At 43.3% G+C, this 19,115-nt stretch overlaps 1 protein-coding gene across 2 annotated transcripts in view; it reads left to right on the top strand.

Annotated features, from left to right (window-relative positions):
* The window catches only part of CA9 (carbonic anhydrase 9), a 51,778-nt gene that overhangs the window by 13,504 nt on the left and 19,159 nt on the right, over positions 1 to 19,115 (top strand). For both annotated transcript variants that reach the window (XM_063128392.1, XM_063128393.1), the window contains exons 4-6: positions 15,095 to 15,243; positions 18,473 to 18,565; positions 18,765 to 18,831. In XM_063128392.1, the coding sequence (XP_062984462.1) occupies positions 15,095 to 15,243; positions 18,473 to 18,565; positions 18,765 to 18,831 (309 nt within the window). The remainder of the gene's footprint in view (positions 1 to 15,094; positions 15,244 to 18,472; positions 18,566 to 18,764; positions 18,832 to 19,115) is intronic.

The following is a 19,115-nucleotide window of genomic DNA, read 5'->3' as shown; positions in this document are numbered from 1 at the left end:
TATTAATTCCTCAAACTTCGTCATTTCTCTACAAACTCTATTTTCTCTAATCCACTTTTTATTCCACTGTTCTAATTGCTTATACTCTAACCAAGTTAATTTTTTCTCCTTTAAAAGCTCTTCCATATCTTCTCTTGTATTTATTTCTCTTAACCAATCCTTTAATTTCACTTTATTTTTCTCTTTTAATATTTTACTTAATCTACCCTTCAGTTCCTCCGGAAAATTCTTTAACATTATTACCGGTGCTAAGGGAGAGTTGCTCGGAAGCAGCTCCCCTTTACATTTACTCCAAATTTCCCATTGAGACCTCAGGAGCGGATTATCTATACTTTCCACCCATTTTCTCCCTCCTTCCTTAAAAAAAAACATTTTCCAAACTCATCTCTACATTACTTGTAGTTTTATCCTCCATCCAATCTAAATCTCCTATTTCTATAATTGCTTCTACGATGTGCCTTAACCTATTTGCTACATAATATAATTTTATATTTGGGAGACCCATTCCTCCCTTTTTTTGGCTTAAATACCATTTACTCTTATTTACCCTCGCTTTCTTATCTCTGTTACAATATTTGTTTATAATATTTTGCCAACTTTTTATCTCTGATTCTGAAATTTTTATTGGTAACATCCTAAACACAAAATTAATCTTTGCTAAAATCTTCATTTTTATTAATGCTATCCTTCCAAACCAGGATAAATTTAATCTTTTATATTTTTCCAATTTTGCTAAAACCTCTTTTTTTAACCTCGTTAAATTCTCCTTTTCTAAATTATCTAAGTTTTTTGTAATTTTAATTCCCAAATATCTAATCTGTTCCTTAACTCTCATTTCTATTCCCTTTCGTTCCCATTCCTTTTCTTCCTTCTTAGTATAATTAAACAAAATCATCTCTGATTTGGACCAATTTATTCTTAATCCAGTAGCCTCTTCAAATTCTCTCAATTGCTGTTTAATTCTATCTATTTTTCTTATTGGATTCTTAATAGTCAATAGGGTATCGTCCGCAAACATATTCAATTTTATTTTTCTTACATCACCAGTTCCTTCTATCTCTCCGTCATCTCTTATTGCGTTCGCCAAAACTTCCATAACCATTACAAACAGGACCGGCGAGAGCAGACATCCTTGTCTTGTACCTCTGGCTAGTCGTATCTTATCGGTGAGTCCGTCGTTTACCACCACTACAGCTGTATTTTGGGAATATAACTGTTCTAGTATGGTTTTAAATTTATTTCCAAATCCCATTTTATCTAGAATAATCTTTAATGCCTGCCAGCTCACACAATCAAAAGCCTTGAAAATATCCAATGCCAAAATTCCTGCCTTGATCTTAGATTTTTTTATCACATGTATTGCATTTAAAACTCTTCCCACTAAGTTATGCATCTGCCTCCCCGCCACAAATCCACATTGGTCTTCTCCTATATATTCAGATATAAATTTATTTAACCATTTCGTCAAAATAGATGAAATTTTTTTAGCATCTTGATTTATTAATGAGATAGGTCTATATGAGTCAGGGATAGTTCAGTCTTTATCTGGTTTTGGAATTAATATTATCAATGAATGTTCCCATGATTCTGGTATCTTCTCTCCTTGTAATATAGCGTTATAAAGTTTCAGTAATTTCGGAACTAAAAACCCTTTAAAGACCTTATAATATTCCGAGCCTAAGCCATCTGCTCCCAGTGATTTACCCACTTTCAGATTATCGATTACATCTTCAACTTCTCTTTGAGTTATTACTTTCTCCAGTAGCTCTTTATATTCTATTTTTATTCCCTTCTTTATATACCTTCCTATATAATCCTCCACCTTCTTTTTTGGAATATCTTTACCCTTATATAATTCCTGATAAAATTTTTGAATTTTTTTTATTTTATCCTTCATTGAATGACAATAATTTCCTTGATTATCCTTCAATGCTCCTATCCCATTTCTCGCTTTTTCCTTTTGTGTGTGTCTGGCAAGCAATCTAGAATTTTTATTGCTATTTTCAAAATACTCCCTTTTCACATATATTAAATTTTTCTGAACTTTATTATATTTCAATATTTTTGTGTTCATTTTCCACCTATACGCTTCTTTGTAATTCTTCTTAACTGTAAATTCTAAACTTAACAATGCGTGATCTGTTACCTTTATTACCCCCATTTCCATTTTACAAATCTTAGTTGTAAGGTCTTTTGAGACAAATATATGATCTATCCTGGAGTATGTATGATGAACTGGGGAGTAATATGAGAACCCAGTCTTTGCCCCATTAAGTAAATGCCAACAATCCACATAGTCATTTTCTTTTACTAATTTATTCAGTATAGTGAGATTATTTCTCTTTTCAACGTTAGTGGGGTTTGACCTGTCCCATCTATTGTCCATAACCATATTAAAATCCCCAGCTAAGATAACATACCCCTCCTTGAATTCTTCTATTTCTTTAAATAATTTTATAAAAAACTCTCTATGTCTCTCATTTGGGGCATAAACATTAACTAGTGTATATACTTTACCTTCCATTTGATTTTTTATCATAAGGAATCTACCATTGTCATCCTTTTTTTATAGTTTCTAATGTAAATCCACTTTTTTTTGAGATCAAAGTAGCCACACCATTTTTTTTTGAAGTCCCCAATGACTTTTCATAATAAACTGACCACTTTGTTTTTATCTGATTTACATTATCGAAGCCCTGGTGTGTTTCTTGCAACATAATTATGTCAGATCCTTCTTTATTTAACATTTGTTCTATTCTCCTCCTTTTCACGACTGCCCTCAAACCTTTAACATTGTGTGTTGATACTTTTATTTTTTTATCCATAATCACCCTTTTGATGCCTCTTCCGATCCCTTGTGCTCTGTAACTCAAATTCACATACATAAAAACACAAACACCATAATAAAAAAACCACCCTCAAGTCCCTTACTCCAACCCGCTCCACCCCCCCTTACCCCCACCCCACCCCCCACCTCTTCCCCCTCCCCTATCCCCGCAAGTCTATCACTCCGGCCATCTACTTAGGGGGGGAGGCAGCGCTTCGCCTGGCCGGCAAGGTCTCTATACTTTAACAATTCCATCAACAATTATCTCATAATGCATTTATCAGTTCTATTATATCCCAGATGCCCCAGCCTCACTTCCCCCCCACCTGTTCCAGCCAAAGTTGCATCATCATACAGACCCAAGCTCTTCAGCAGCCCTTTACCCTGATCCAAAGAGGTTACTCTGTGCTCCCCCCCCACCATATGTAAATCTTAAAAATACAGGATATCCCCATGCATATTTAATTGTTTTTTTCACTAGTGTTTCCGTTATCTGCTTGACACTGCGTCTCCAATTAAGTGTGTGCTGAGAAAGATCGTTGTAAATTTGCACTGATTTACCCTTATATTGTAGCAGGGCCATGGATCTCAATTTCTTCATAACTTGCTCTTTCTTATAATAATTGCCAAATTTCACCAGAATGTCTCTACTAGCTCCTTTATAATTTTGCCTCCCCACTCTATGAATTCTGTCGAAATCGCAGTCCTCTATTTCCAAATCAGGCATCATATCTTTGAACCATTGCAGGATTATATCTCTTAAGTTTTCTCCTGGTGCTTGAATAAGATGTTTAACGCGTATCGATGAATGACGATTCTGGTCTTCTAATTGGATCAGCCTTAATTCATGGTCCTGGAATTGCACATGAGGTTTCTTCCAAAAGGTCCTGTCTCTTCTCCATCAAATTTGCTCCTGCTTCCAATTCTTTTACACTTTTAACGTTCTGGGCAATTTTCTCAGCCAGCACAGCCAATCGCTTATCTGATCTCTCTGCCTGTTGATCTATTTTCTTGAAGATACTTTCATTGTTTTCTAATATAAAGCTTTTAATTTCAGCCATGGTGCCTGGCTCCTTGCCAACTGGTGCCTTGCCACCTTCCGCCATTTTAAAATCTGCCGCTGCTTTCTCTGTCTCTCCCTGCACTTCTTCCGAAGCCAAGTTCTCCAGGCGTGGGAGAACTATCCTTCCAAACCAGGATAAATTTAATCTTTTATATTTTTCCAATTTTGCTAAAACCTCTTTTTTTAACCTCGTTAAATTCTCCTTTTCTAAATTATCTAAGTTTTTTGTAATTTTAATTCCCAAATATCTAATCTGTTCCTTAACTCTCATTTCTATTCCCTTTCGTTCCCATTCCTTTTCTTCCTTCTTAGTATAATTAAACAAAATCATCTCTGATTTGGACCAATTTATTCTTAATCCAGTAGCCTCTTCAAATTCTCTCAATTGCTGTTTAATTCTATCTATTTTTCTTATTGGATTCTTAATAGTCAATAGGGTATCGTCCGCAAACATATTCAATTTTATTTTTCTTACATCACCAGTTCCTTCTATCTCTCCGTCATCTCTTATTGCGTTCGCCAAAACTTCCATAACCATTACAAACAGGACCGGCGAGAGCAGACATCCTTGTCTTGTACCTCTGGCTAGTCGTATCTTATCGGTGAGTCCGTCGTTTACCACCACTACAGCTGTATTTTGGGAATATAACTGTTCTAGTATGGTTTAAAATTTATTTCCAAATCCCATTTTATTTAAAACCATCTTTAATGCCTGCCAGCTCACACAATCGAAAGCCTTAAAAATATCCAATGCCAAGATTCCCGCTTTAATCTTAGACTTTTTTATCACCTGTATTACATTTAAAACCCTTCCCACTAAATTAAGCATTTGTCTACCTGCTACAAATCCACATTGGTCTTCCCCTATATATTCAGCTATAAATTTATTTAACCGTTTTGCTAAAATAGTTGAAATTTTTTTAGCATCTTGATTTATTAATGGAATAGGTCTATATGAATCAGGGACAGTCAGGTCTTTATCTGGTTTTGGAATTAAAATTATCAATGAATGTTCCCATGATTCTGGTGTCCTCTCTCCTTCCAATATGGCATTGTACAACTTCAATAATTTCGGTACTAAAAACGTTTTAAAAACTTTATAATATTCTGGTCCTAAGCCGTCTACCCCAGGTAATTTACCCACTTTCAAATTCTCAATTACCTCTTCAACTTCTCTTTGAGTTATTACCTTCTCCATTAACTCTTTATGTTCTATTTTTATTCCCTTCTTTATGTACTTTTCTATATAAGCTTCCAACTTCTTTTTTTGGATATCCTTTCCCTTATATAATTCTTGATAAAATTCTTGAAAGATTTTTATTTTACCCTTCATTATATGACAATAATTCCCTTGTTTATCTTTCAATATTCCTATCCCATTCCTAGCTTTTTCCTTTTGTGTGAGTCTGGCTAGCAATCTAGAGTTTTTATTACTATTTTCAAAATACTCCCTTTTCATATAAATTCGATTTTTCTGAACTTGCTCTAAATTTATATTCTCTAATTCTTTTTTCTTTGCTTGTATTTCTATTAATTTATGTTTATTTTTACACTGCCAATAATCTTTCCCCAAATTCCTAATCTCTACCTCCAACTTTTCCTGCACTGCAAGCTGTTGCCTCCTTAAATTACACATTTCTCTAATACAAATCCCTCTTGCTACCGCCTTCATGGTGTCCCAAACAACTGCCCTTGCCGTTCCACCCTTTTCATTAATTTCCCAAGTCTCTGACAGTTCCCTCTGCATTTTTTCTACCACTTTATTATACTTAAATATTTTTGTATTCATTTTCCACCTATACGCTTCTTTATAGTTCTTCCTAACTGTAAACTCTAAACTTAGCAATGCATGATCTGTTACCTTTATTACCCCCGTTTCCATTTTAGAAACCTTAGTTGCAAACTCTTTTGAAACAAATATATAATCTATCCTAGAGTATGTATGATGAACTGGGGAGTAATAAGAAAAGCCAGGATTCGCCCTGCTAAGTAAACGCCAACAATCCACATAATCTTTTTCTTTTACCAATTTATTCAATATAGTAATATTATTTCTCTTTTCAGCATTAGTGGGGTTTGACCTGTCCAATCTATTATCTATAACCATATTAAAGTCCCCAGCTAAGATAACATACCCCTCCTTAAACTCTTCTATTTCTTTAAATAATTCTGTATAAAACTCTCTATGTCTCTCATTAGGGGCGTGAACATTAACTATTGTATATGCTTTACCTTCAATTTGACCCTTTATCATTAGATATCTACCATTATCATCCTTTTTTATAGTTTCTAATATAAATCCACTTTTTAAAAAAATCAAAATAGCCACTCCATTTTTTTTAAGTCCCCAATGACTTTTCATAATAAACTGACCATTTTAAGCGTATTTCGTTTACCCCATTGAACCCCTGGTGTGTTTCTTGCAGCAGGATAATGTCAGATCCTTCTCTATTTAACATTTGTTCAATTCTCCTCCTTTTCACAACTGCCCCCAGACCTTTTACATTAAGCGTTGATACTTTTATTTTCTTATCCATATTAAACCTTTTGATACTCCTTCCGATCCCATGTGTTCTTCAACTCAAATTCACATACATAAAAACACAAAACCCATAAAACCCCCTTCAAATCCCTCCCTCCCACCCAATCAAACCCCCCCCACCTCTTCCCCCCCCCCAAATCCCTGTGAGTATCACTCCGGCCATTATCTACCCTTTAGGGGGGGGAGAGGCAGTGCTCCGCCTGACCGGCAAGACCTCTATGTTTTAACCAAATTTATATACTATTATCTCACAGACAATTTATCAAGTTTATTACATCCCAGACGCCCCAGCTTCACTTCCGTTCCCACCTGCTTCTTTCAGACTTGCACCATTGTACAAACCCAAACTCTTCAGCAACTCCTTGCCCTGATCCAAGGAGGTTACTTTGTGTTGCCTCCCACCATGTGTAAACCTTAAAAAAACAGGGTAACCCCAGGCATACTTTATTGTATTCTTTGTTAATATTTCAGTTATTGGCTTGACACTGCGTCTCCATTTGAGTGTTTGCTGACAAAGATCATTGTAAATTTGCACTGATTTGCCTTTGTATTGTATCAGAGCCATAGACCTCAATTTCTTCATAACTTGTTCTTTTTTGTAGTAGCTGCCAAATTTCAACAGGATGTCTTTAATTGCTCCTCTGTAGTTTGATCCTCCCACTCTATGAATCCTGTCCACCTCACAGTTCTTTATTTCAAGATCAGGCATCATGTCTTTAAACTACTGCAAAATTACTTTTCTCAAATCCTCTCCTGATATTTCAATAAAATTCTTAATTCGTAGTGTGGATTGTCGATTCTGGTCTTCTAATTGGATCAGCCTTAACTCTTGGTCCTGAAACTGTACATTACAACTTTTTTCAAAAACATCTTGCCTTTTCTCCAATAGATTTACTCCTGCTTCTAAAATCTTTATACTCCTATCATTCTGAGCAATCTTGTCAGCTAGCACATCCATTCGCTTGTCTGCCTTTTCAGCATGTTCATCCATCTTTTTAAAGAGAATTGCGTTATTTTCTAATATGAAGCTCTTAATTTCAACCATAGTAGCTGGCACCTTGCCAGCTTTCCCCGCCATCTTGTCACTCTCCCCACTCTCACTGCTATTTATGTCTTCTTCCGAGGACACCTTTTCAAGGCGGGGGAGATTATGATTAGACATTGCCAAATAACTTTCTCAGTTTTTTTTTTTTTCTAATGTTCGGCATAGGGCATAAATCAATTGCTTACTGTCCCGAATAACAATCAAAACAGTCTCTCAATCCATGCACGTAAACAGCTTTTCTCTCTCAGTACTTTCCGATAGTTAGATTTATTGCCAATTGCTCGCTCTACCCGGATAAGGAGTGATATATCACAGTAATTCAATTCAGCAGTCGCTGGAAGAGATCCAACAATAACAAAGTTTTTGGTTTCGATTTTGAACTCTCCGCTCCGAACTGACTGATTTACAAGCCCAGAACTGGGCTGATTTCCCCACTCCTTATACCGATTATACTTTCAAAAAAGTCATCATCAGCATCAGTTAAAGGTCATAAGCATTTTCAGTTAATGTTCATTAGAGATTCATGCCTTTTTCAATGAGATAATTGAATTTTCGGCTATCCCGTCCGGGAGCCTCACAAGAATCTTACCAGTTCTTGGCCGTCAAGCTCCGCCCCCCCCCCCCCCCGGTTTATTTGCATTGTAGCCTGTTTAGCATCAAGGCGAGCTCTGCTTCCTCCCCAGCTGCCCAGCAGATCCCTTTGCAAGACAAAAGCCACTTTCCTTTGGTGTCAGGTTCAGCCTTCCCCGAATTAATTTCCTCCCCCCACCCCAGGCCTTGTAGGGCAAAAGGGTGCCCATGTAGGAATTACAGTGTGTATGTGAGGGAAGCCTTATTTATTTATTTATTTATTTATTACACTTCTATACCGCCCAACAGCCGAAGCTCTCTTAACCACTTTTACTCAAAGACACAGAGTTATAAGGGGTTCCTGGAGGTAATTTAGACTGACCCCGAAACACATAACTATACAGACAACTGGAAACTGACTGAGGAATCTGCCAGCCAGGCTGTGAGCTTATTGATGTTACCTGGTTGAGCCCTGCCACCCCCTGTAGTTTACGCCCCTGGGCCCAGGTACAAAATGCAGCTGGATCTCACAAACTCCTGCCTTGACTAGTTCAGCCGCCCTCTGGTAGTTGGTTCAGGAGGAGTTCAGTGCCTTGGCAAGGGCAGGCAACTTGTGGCCTCCAGGTGTTGTGGCCTGCAACTCCCATCATTCCCCAGCATTGGCAATGCTGGCAAGGGCTGCTGGGAGCTGTAGGCCAAAGCACCTGGAGGGCCACTCCTTGCACACTGACGGGCAAGAGCACCACCCCCTCTCTGGGCTCTGCCCTGTTTATGGGTCGCCAGTGCCTGGATGCTAAAGACCTCCAAGAGCCACCTTGTTGTAGTGGTGGGATGGGAGTGGGGACTGTGAAGGTGCAGGTCAGGGAAAGCAGCTTCCCTGTGGGCCAGGCCAGCGCTCCATCTGGCCCAGGACTGGATTCCCTTTGGAAAGGGGGGGGGAGCACTGCATCCCAGTGGAGGGCGGGGCCAGAATACCAGCCTATTTCAGCTGTAACTCTGCCTTTTAGAAGAACTGGAGGGGGCGGGGTGGGGGAAGGAGTGCCCGAAACCCAAGAAACCACCAAACGATTGGTGATCAGGCAAAAGGGGTGGGGTCAGGGGGAAAAGGCGTGGCCATCTGCAAATCCCAGAGGGCTGGATGCCCCCCTCCCCAGGGCTGGTTTGGCTTGTGGGCCCCACCCTGATCTAGCCACATACGTACTCTGGACTGGCAGCGATCCCGCCAGGGTCTTGGAGGAAGGGAGTTGCTCCCTGTTCCTTGCAGCATGAGACCCCTTGAGCTGGGCTTGGTGGTGACTGGGCTTGTGCCCTCCTGGCTAGACAGCCTGGGCTTTGCCACTTTGCTTCAGCCCAGCACCTGCTTCTAAGAGGGGTAAAAGAGCAAGGGCCTCCTCAATCAGCGTAAGTAGGTCAGGTAGCTGGACTGGCCTCCTTCCCTTCCTTGACGCAGTGGTACCTTCACTTGTTTCATGGCTCAGGTTGATATCAGAGGATCTCTTGGCTCCAGCAGAGCTTTTGACCAAAAGGCCTGGATGGCCTCAGAAGCACACGAGCTGGAGCATCTCCATCCTGGCTCTGGAGATGGCAAAGTCCCGTAGGCAGCTGCTGTCCACTACCGACTGTGTGGGTTGCAGGGCAGGGCAGGGGAGAGCGGGGAGAAAGCCTCGCCTTCTTCCCCCATTGTTTCCAGGGTGGCTCCTTGGAGCAGGCCCAATGAAAGTGCTCCCTGCCTCTCGGGTGATCTGCAGAGGGCGAGTGACCCTGGCGAGCTGAGCCTTCCCCGTCCTTATTTATCTTATGCGTGGGAAGGTTTGGGCAGCTATTCCTTTGGCTGGGTGGGCGGGTTGGGTGGGGCAGAAACTTCTGGGAGGAGCCTCTCTCTCCAGCAGCCCTGGGCCACATTTCCTATTGCTGGTATTGAACCTGGTAGGTGAAGGGAATTGGCACCAGTAAGGAGGTAGAAGAAAGAGAGGTGAGCTCTGGTGCTGTGTGTAAATAAACAATGAACGTTTTATTTTTGTAAGGATATAAAAACATTCGACGTTTCGGATTCAGAAGAACCCTTCCTCAAGAGCTGTAATAAGAAAAAAGGCGGGCAAGCTGCAATACTGCAAACACAGTTCGCTTGATGGAAAAGCCTCAGCGTTTGTTGTATGTCCTGCTATCAGAATTGAATTTTTTTCTGGGTTGTAGCAGGACATACAACAAATGCCGAGGCTTTTCCATCAAGCGAACTGTGTTTGCAGTATTGCAGCTTGCCCACCTTTTTTCTTATTACAGCTCCTGAGGAAGGGTTCTTCTGAATCCGAAACGTCGAATGTTTTTATATCCTTACAAAAATAAAACGTTCATTGTTTATTTACACACAGCACCAGAGCTCGCCTCTCTTTCTTCTACCTCCTTACTGGTGCCAATAAATAAAAGGAAGGACCTCTTCACACAATGCATAGTTATATTATTATTATTATTATTATTTATTTATATAGCACCATCAATGTACATGGTGCTGTACAGATTACACAGTGAATAGCAAGACCCTGCCGCATAGGCTTACAATCTAATAAAGTTGTAGTAAACAATAAGGAGGGAAAGAGAATGCAAACAGGCACAGGGAAGTGTAGTGATGGCCACCCATTTGAATGGCTTTAAAAGGGGGTTGGATAAATTCCTGGAGGAGAAAGCTATCCATGGCTACTAGCCCTGAAGCTTGTGTGCTATCTCCAGTATTTGAGGCAGTAAGGCTGTGTGCACCAGTGGCTGGGGGACATGCGTTGGAGGGTGCTGTTGCACTGTGCCCTGCCTTGTTCATCCCTGGCTGATGGCTTGTTGGCCACTATGTGAACAGAGTGCTGGACCAGATGGACCCTTGGTCTGATCCAGCCTCAGGGCTCTTCTTACGTTCTTATCTCGTTGTTGCATAAATTATGCCCAATCCAAGTGTATCCAAGTCCAATATTGAAACTCTCGTGAAAGATCACAGGCAAGGCGTTGGGCTCCAAACATTTATTCTCGAGAATAGGGTGATGACCTGGCGCTCACGCAGCAAAGGCTGCATGAGGCAGGACATTAGCTTATATACTTCCATGCAGTGGTCGGAAGGAGAATTGCAGCTGAGATTACTCAGCCCCATTGCCATGTGCTTTTACTTCCTTGTTCCCAGGTGTGCTTTGCACCTGTAGCCCCTCCCCTATTGGTGATGTGGCTAGCGGGCAGTCTTAAGGACTTGGCTGAGTTTAACTGGTCAGTGTCATTTGAAACTGACCTATGGTGTTAAAGTGCACCTAAGCTACGTCTGGGCAGCTAGCCTGTGGAGTGGATTCAGCAGGATTAACTTAATCAGTGTCCTCTGGAGCTGACAAAGCTAAGGGGCTTGATATGTGCCTATGTGCTGCTTGCATGGGCGTAAATGGAGTTATTACTGGGGGCATCTGGCCACTCCTCTTTCCCTGCCTTGTGCTCCCCTTTACCTTTTCTAGGTGTCCCCATGCGTGTTCCTGGAAGGGAAGCAGGGCTTGTGAAGGGGAAAATGTCAAGGGGAATTGGATGCAGCTCTCAGTAGAATGTGCTGGGGTGTGTGTGCAGGGGTGTGTGTGCCCAAGTGGGTGCTTGTGTGTACACGTGTGTGGACATGCGTGTGTACACGCATGTCAGGATGCGTGTTTGTGTGTCAGGATGCATGTCAGCATGTCAGGGGGAAATGGACATTCTAGATTTTACATTACCCTCATGCAGGGAAGGGAGAGGAAAAAAGAAAGAAAGACTCCACAGAACCCACAGAAGCCCACTGAGTGTTCAGCCTACGATCTGGGTCATCATTTGGCCCAGGGGTTGAGGTTCACTTGAGGGTCACTGAGCAGGTTCTGCCCCTCCTCAGCATGTGCAGCTGAGATGGGAGGCCCATTCCTGCTCCATCTGAGTAGCTTGTTTCTCTGTGACTCACCGGACCAAGAGAGAAAGCAGCGGGTGTATGGGCAGACCCCACTCAGCAACAGGTGTGAGAATCCCAGCTGAGTGTTTTGGGGTTCAAGAAGTAAGTCCTTTAGGGACCACAACCCATGTGACTTATTTTTATACTGTTAGTTTTACCCTACCCTGTGCCTGCTTACCCTACCCTGTGCCTGTTTGCATTCTCTTCCCCTCCTTATTGTTTTACTATGATTTTATTAGATTGTAAGCCTATGCGGCAGAGTCTTGCTATTTACTGTTTTACTCTGTACAGCACCATGTACATTGATGGTGCTATATAAATAAATAAATAAATAAATAATAATAATAATAATAATAATAAATAACAGAAAGTGGCATCATATATTGCTCAAACAGAATGAGAGAATAAGAAATCTTTGAAATAATGAACGAGAAAACCGCATTACTCTATACAATTCAATTAAGAGGAGCGGAAGCATAATAGAAACAATAACTAGCACATTTCTACTAAAATTAAAGGTCTGTTCCTCTCATAAAACAGAGCAGCCATCATTCAGACCTTACAGTTCTTCCTCGTGGTCTCTGTGCATCACACTTAAAGGGGCGCTGCACCTGTGCGGAGTCTCGTCTGGAGCTTCCAATAGCTGAGAAGCATTTTAGGCGGGAACTCCTCCCCCACCACCCTTTATAGTTATAACTTCCCCCCTTTATAGTTATTTATATGGCAAGCATTGTATTATCTATTCCATTTCTGTACCTCCCAATAGCTGAAGGCAGTTGGCAGAGCTTAGGTAGTCATGTTTGGTAGGGTTTATTTATTTATTACATTTTTTTATACCGCCCCATAGCCGAAGCTCTCTGGGCGCTCTACAAAAGTTAAAAACAGTGAAAATTATAAACATACAAAAATTTAAAACCATCAAAAGCATAAAAACAATAATACCCATTTAAAACAACTATTCTGGGGTCAGTTAAAAAACTCAGCATATGTTGCTAACTGCCTGGGAGAAGAGAAAAGTCTTGACCTGGCGCCGAAAAAATAACAATGTTGGTGCCAGGCAAGCCTTATTGGGGAGATCATTCCATAATTGGGGGGCCACCACTGAAAAGGCCCTCTCCTTTGTTGCCATCCTCTGAGCTTCCCTCGGAGTAGGCACTCAGAGGAGGACCTTAGATGTTGAGCGTGGTGTACGGGTAGGTTCACGTCAGCAGAGGCGTTCCGTCAGGTATTGTGGTCCCAAGCTGTGTAAGGCTTTATAGGTTAAAACCAACACCTTGAACTGGGCTCAGAAATGTATAGGCAACCAATGTAAGCAGGCCAGAATTGGTCTTATATGTTTGAACCTTCTGGTTCCGGTTATCAGTCTGGCTGCTGCATTTTGTACAAGCTGCAGCTTCTGAACCATCTTCAAAGGCAGCCTCATACAAAGCACATTGTGGTAATCTAATTTGGAGGTTACCAGAGCATGGACAACTGAAGCTAGGTTATCCCTGTCCAGATAGGGGTGTAGCTGGGCCACCAACCGAACGAGACCACCTGAGCCTCATGGGATAAAGATGGTTCTAGGAGAACCCCCAAGCTACGAACTTGCTCCTTCCAAGGGAGTGCAACCCCATCCAGAACAGGTTGAACACCCACTCTCCGGTCAGAAGAACCACCCACTAGCAGCTTCTCAGTCTTGTCTGAATTAAATTTCAGTTTATTAGCCCTCATCCAGTCCATTGTTGCAGCCAAGCACCAGTTCAGCACATCCACAGCCTCACCTGATGAAGATGAAAAGGAGAAATAGAGCTGTGTGTCATCAGCGTACTAATGACAACACACTTCAAAACTCCGGATGACTGTACCTAACAGTTTCATGTAAATGTTAAACAGCATGGGGGACAAGACTGACCCCTGCAGAACCCCATACGGGAAAATCCATGGAGCCAAGCAATATTCCCCAAGCACCGCCTTCTGGTGCCGACCAGCCAAGTAGGAACCACTGCAATGCAGTGCCTCCCACGCCCAACTCAGCCAGTCGTTCCAGAAGGATATTATGGTTGATGGTATCAAAAGCTGCTGAGAGATCAAGGAGAATCAACAGAGTCACACACACCCTCTTTCTCCAGACATAGGTCATTATGCAGGGGACCAAGGCTGTTTCCATGCCAAAACCAGGCCTGAAACCTGACTGAAATGGATCCAGATAATCAGTCTCATCCTGGAGCTGGCCCGTAACAGCCAGTTCAAGGACCTTGCCCAGGAATGGAACATTTGCCACCAGCCTGTAGTTACTAAGATTTTCTGGGTTCAAAGAAGATTTCTTCAGGAGTGGTCTCACTACCACCCCTTTCAGACAGCCTGGGACCACTCCCTCTCACAGAGAGGCATTAATCACTTCCTTGGCCCAGCTGGCTGTTCCATCCCTGCTAGCTTTTATTAGCCAAGAGGGGCAAGGATCCAATACAGAAGTGGTCGCACGATCCTGTCCAAGCACCTTGTCAACATCCTCGAGCTGTACCAACTGAAACTCATCCAAGAAAACTGGACAAGGCTGTGCTCTGGATACCTCACTAGATTCACCTGCTATAACACTGGAGTCTAAGTCCAGGTGGATGCAAAATATTTTATTCTGGAAGTGCCTAGCAAATTCATTACAGCGGACCTCAGATGGTTCTACCATGTCCTTGGGGCCGGGTAGAACCCAGGTTCTTTCTGGGCAATCAGATCAAACTCTTGCTTTTTATCAGATTCTTGCCTTATTTTGATGTCCTCATTCTAAGTTTCAGACCTGGTCATATCACTTCTCCTATTTCTGGCAATGTAGCCAGGTTGGGCCACTGACACTAGTAATGCCTAGATGATGGTATCTCAGCTAAGCTAAGCAGCTTTCTGCTTCCAATACTTAAATAAGCCACTTGTAGCAACCTTCCTTCACCCATTTCCAAGAATACATTCCAGTACTCACTATTATCTCATGATACACACAGAACTAATCACATATATTACTAAACATGTACAGTTAGCATACACTGATAATTAGGAATAGCATTCCCATGCAATACAATGGATTCTTATATCACACTCATGCTCTGTGACACAACTGCTTCTCTCTCTGCCTCTCTCTTCCCTGGCAGTTGTCCTGGACTTGCCCGGGAATATGATGCTCACCGGTGGGGGCTTCCCTCAACCCTACCAGGCAGCCCAGCTACACCTGCACTGGGGATCTGATCACTCCATGCCTGGCTCTGAGCACACCGTGGACGGGCACCGCTATGCTGGTGAGGTAAGTCCCACCACCTTTTGTGTGGCTTCGGTTTCTGCTCTCAAGCCTGGGATGAGCCCTGCCTCTTTGCCCACTCGGTTGGGCTGGATCTGCCAGGGCAGCCCCAGCTGCATTGGCTCAGCTGAGCACTTTCATGGGCAACCCTGCCATCCTGGTTCTTCTGGGTCTACAGGCCTGACCTGGAGGGATGCCAGTGCAGCTCATGACCATTCATTGGCCAGAGGCTCAAGGGCAGCATGGGCAGGATGTTCCTCTGTGGTGGGCACCCACAGGTTCTACTACTGCCACCCTGTGCATAGGAAGGCACAGTCCTGTGTTCCAGAATTCCTCTCTGCACCCTGAATGGCTGGCAGAGCAGGATTCTTGATGGGATTGGAGGCCTCTGAGAGGGAGAAGAGCATTTCTCTGTAATCGTTCCATCTGCTCCATTTATAATATTACCTGTCTCCATGGCCAGCGCACACAGCTTTATTCCAATAAACACAAACGGTAACGTCCTGCAGTGCCACGGGAAGCATTAGAGAGGAGCAGTCTGTATGCAGATTCATCAGTGGTGTTCTCTGTGACGTGCAAACACAGAACTCTGGATTGTTGATGGAGAAATAGCCCAGAGTTTTAACCCAACAGTAACCTATGGGGAGTTGTGACATGCGAACCAGGCCAATGAGGGACCTTTCCCCCTTCCCCCTCCCCAAATTTATTTATCCATTTCCATTAGCGATCACTACCACATGGCAGTGGCAGGGAACCCCACAAATGACAGGGCCAGGTATGATTAGGCCCCTCCCTCCTTCCCTTCGGTCCAGTCTGGCGACCCTTCTCCAATGAGTTCCACTAGGGCAGCCTGGACAGAAGAGTCATCTGCATGGCCCCACGGATGCTGCTAGCTACCAACACCAGTGCAACTGTGATGCTGCTATGCTGCATTAACACCAGCAGCACTCTCCCAGGGCAGCCAACCATTGCTCATCCGCTGCAAGCCAAAAGCAGAATTCCCATTGTTTGTCCACACTTCAGGGGACCTGGTGCTTTTGTGAACCTCTTGCACAACAGACCAAGCAGTTAGTGCTGCCCCCTCATGGTCGCCACATAGCATGACATCTGATATTTTGAAGTAGATGCCTCTCAGTACTATTTGGGTGCCCTGTTTGGTGTGTTTTTAAGGAGCACCTGCAGCACAGGGGCCTCCTTACTTCTAAATAAACACCATGGAGCTGCCCATCCTGACGTTTCGTGGTCAGTTTCAACCCCCACCTGACCCCCCCAGGAAACTGGCCTGCATGCTTTTTCAAGTCAATTTGAAACTCACCCCTTGACTGATATTCTGGTCAGTTTCATAACCAGGCTATTTATTTACTTATGTATTTATGTATTACGTTTTTATACCGCCCAATAGCCGAGGCTAGAAAACTGCAGAAGGGAAGGAAGCAGTTGAAATGAACAAGATGCAGGTCCGCTTGATGATTTTAAGGAGAGGCAGTTCTTCTTGCACAACTTCAATGCGCCCGTATTCCAGCACCCTGGGATTTTGAAATGAACACCCATCAAATGCCAATAGGAAGATTGCTTCATCCACCTTCCACCTTCCCCAGGGCCAACTCCTCCCATACTGGCTCAGTTTCACACTTCCTGTCCACACCTGAAAGGTTGCACTGCTGGGCCACTGTGTCCATCCTCGAGAGTCCTTTTGCAGTCAGAAAGGTGATGCATGCAGCAGCGGGATGTTTACAAATAGAAGGTAACAACATCTGTGGCCTCTGTAAATTCCGTGGGTGAAGCTGAGTGACTGACTGCACAGCGAAAGCCTTTGCTGGAGGAGCCCTGATTGGTTCCATGGGGGACTTACAGGCCAAGCCTTTATTGGACCACTGCTTGCCTCATTTATGGGACTTTATAGGGCTGCAGATGTCGTTGCCTTCCGCTTGTAGCCGTCCCATGTTTTCCCAGCATTTCTTCTGTCTCTTTTCTCCCCACCCACCACCCCAAATCTGTTAAGGGGGGGAAGCAGACTGGCTGCACAAAGCCTTTGGACTGGTAACGTTAGGAGTTCCCCATCTGGCAGCCTCTTCAGTATCCGATCCTCATCCAACTGCCATAAGACAAGGACCAGTTTTCACTGCTAGCTGTAGTGAGATGAGTAACTTCTCACTCCATTCAATTAGCTTGTTTCCCAAACTTGAATGGGTGTATCTCAGATTCATCAGATCAAGAGAACAGACCCCAGTCAGTGATAGATTTAACATCTTTACCTAGTATTTTGGGCTTCAAGAATTAATATATCAGTAGTGGTCCCTGAAACTTCTCTCAAGACAGACCAAACAAAGTGGTACCACAAAATATATATTTATTGATCAAACAATATTAAAGAATCACAAAACTTTGAAATGATGAAACAAACGAAACACATTACTACATACTATGCAATTAAGATGAGTAGAAGCATAATAGAAATTGTGGCAAGCTGTTTTAAGTTTTATTTTGTTAACCTCTGAGATGTTTTTAGTTGTGTGCATACGCTGCCTTGAATACTTTTTATAGTAGAAAGGTGGGATATAACATTTTAAATAAATACATACAATGTATACTGAGCCACACCCAAAGATCCTGACAAAGAGGCATAGTGGAAACACTCTGTGCAGACCCCTGGACACCCCTCCCAGCCACCCCACATTGGACTTCTACCTGCATATCTTCTATTGAATTTTGAGTCAAGCTTAGCAAGGTTTTGTTTAGTATTGTAGAACATTAAAAAAGATGAAGCACCCAATGGTCTTCTCCTAAGCTTCTCCACAGGCTGATTCTGTGTGTAGCAAGTGGGGTGAAGGGGGACATTCTGAAGTGTGCTGAAAGTAGTTTGAACACATTCTCTGACCCTGAAAACACTCATGCCCCAGAATGGTGCAAAGATGCATTGGACCCACTTCTGTCACACTCTAGAAAGTCTGTCTTTCTGTCTTCCCCCAGTATCAGCCATTCATCTCCTTCAGGCCTCTGTGCGTAGGTGTAAAGGGCACCTGGCACATCTCTTGCACGCCAGCTCTTCTCCTTGTTCAGGCATGCACATCCTGGTTCCCTTGCAGAGGTGGCCAAGTACAGAGGAGCATGCATGGGGCAGGAGAGGCGTGGGGTGGGTGGGGAGAGACAGTACAGGCATGTGGAGGTGTCTGAAGGGGGCGGAAGCAGGCGTTGCTTTGGGCCTGCTCAGACAGGTTCTCTCCATTTGTTCCAGATTCACGTGGTCCACTACAGCTCCCACTTCAGCCACATCACAGAGGCAGAGAGGGAGCCTGGAGGCTTGGCTGTGCTGGCGGCATTTCTCGAGGTGACCCTGATGGGAAGGGGCAGCAGTCAGGGCAGGGAAAGGCACAGGGCAAATGTACTCTGGTGGTGACACTTTGCTCCGAGGCCATGAGGGCCCGTCAGTTCTCACTTAGGGGAAACCCAGGCTGGCTTTGTTTGCATCTCATACATGGTCAAAGACACACACCGGCTCTCACAAGCTCTTTCAACTGCTGTTCCAGGTTGGGCCAGAGGAAAATGAGCCATATCAGCACATCCTTGAACATCTGGAGGATGTCCATGAGGAAGGTAAAAAGACGACAACGAAGAAGTTGTGGTTTGCTTTCCCAAAAGGGGCCCACTGTGTGTGTCTGCAGCCCAGGGGTCAGTGTGTGCCGGGGACAGGCAGAGAAAGGGGCAGCTCTTGACCTGGGCAGTCTGTCTGAGACTCCACAACCAGCACAGCTATGCAGAAGATCCATAATAGGAACATAGGAAGCTGCCTTATGCCCACTCAGACCATGGCTCCATCCAGCCCAGTATTGTCGACACTGACTGGCAGCAGCAGCGGCAGCAGCTCTCCTGGGTTCCAG

This window comes from Elgaria multicarinata, chromosome 6 (genome assembly GCF_023053635.1).
Source record: "Elgaria multicarinata webbii isolate HBS135686 ecotype San Diego chromosome 6, rElgMul1.1.pri, whole genome shotgun sequence".
Classification (NCBI taxonomy): Eukaryota; Metazoa; Chordata; class Lepidosauria; order Squamata; family Anguidae; genus Elgaria; species Elgaria multicarinata.
The sequence above is the reverse complement of the archived record's forward strand: the minus strand, read 5'-3'. Positions and strand labels throughout refer to the sequence as shown.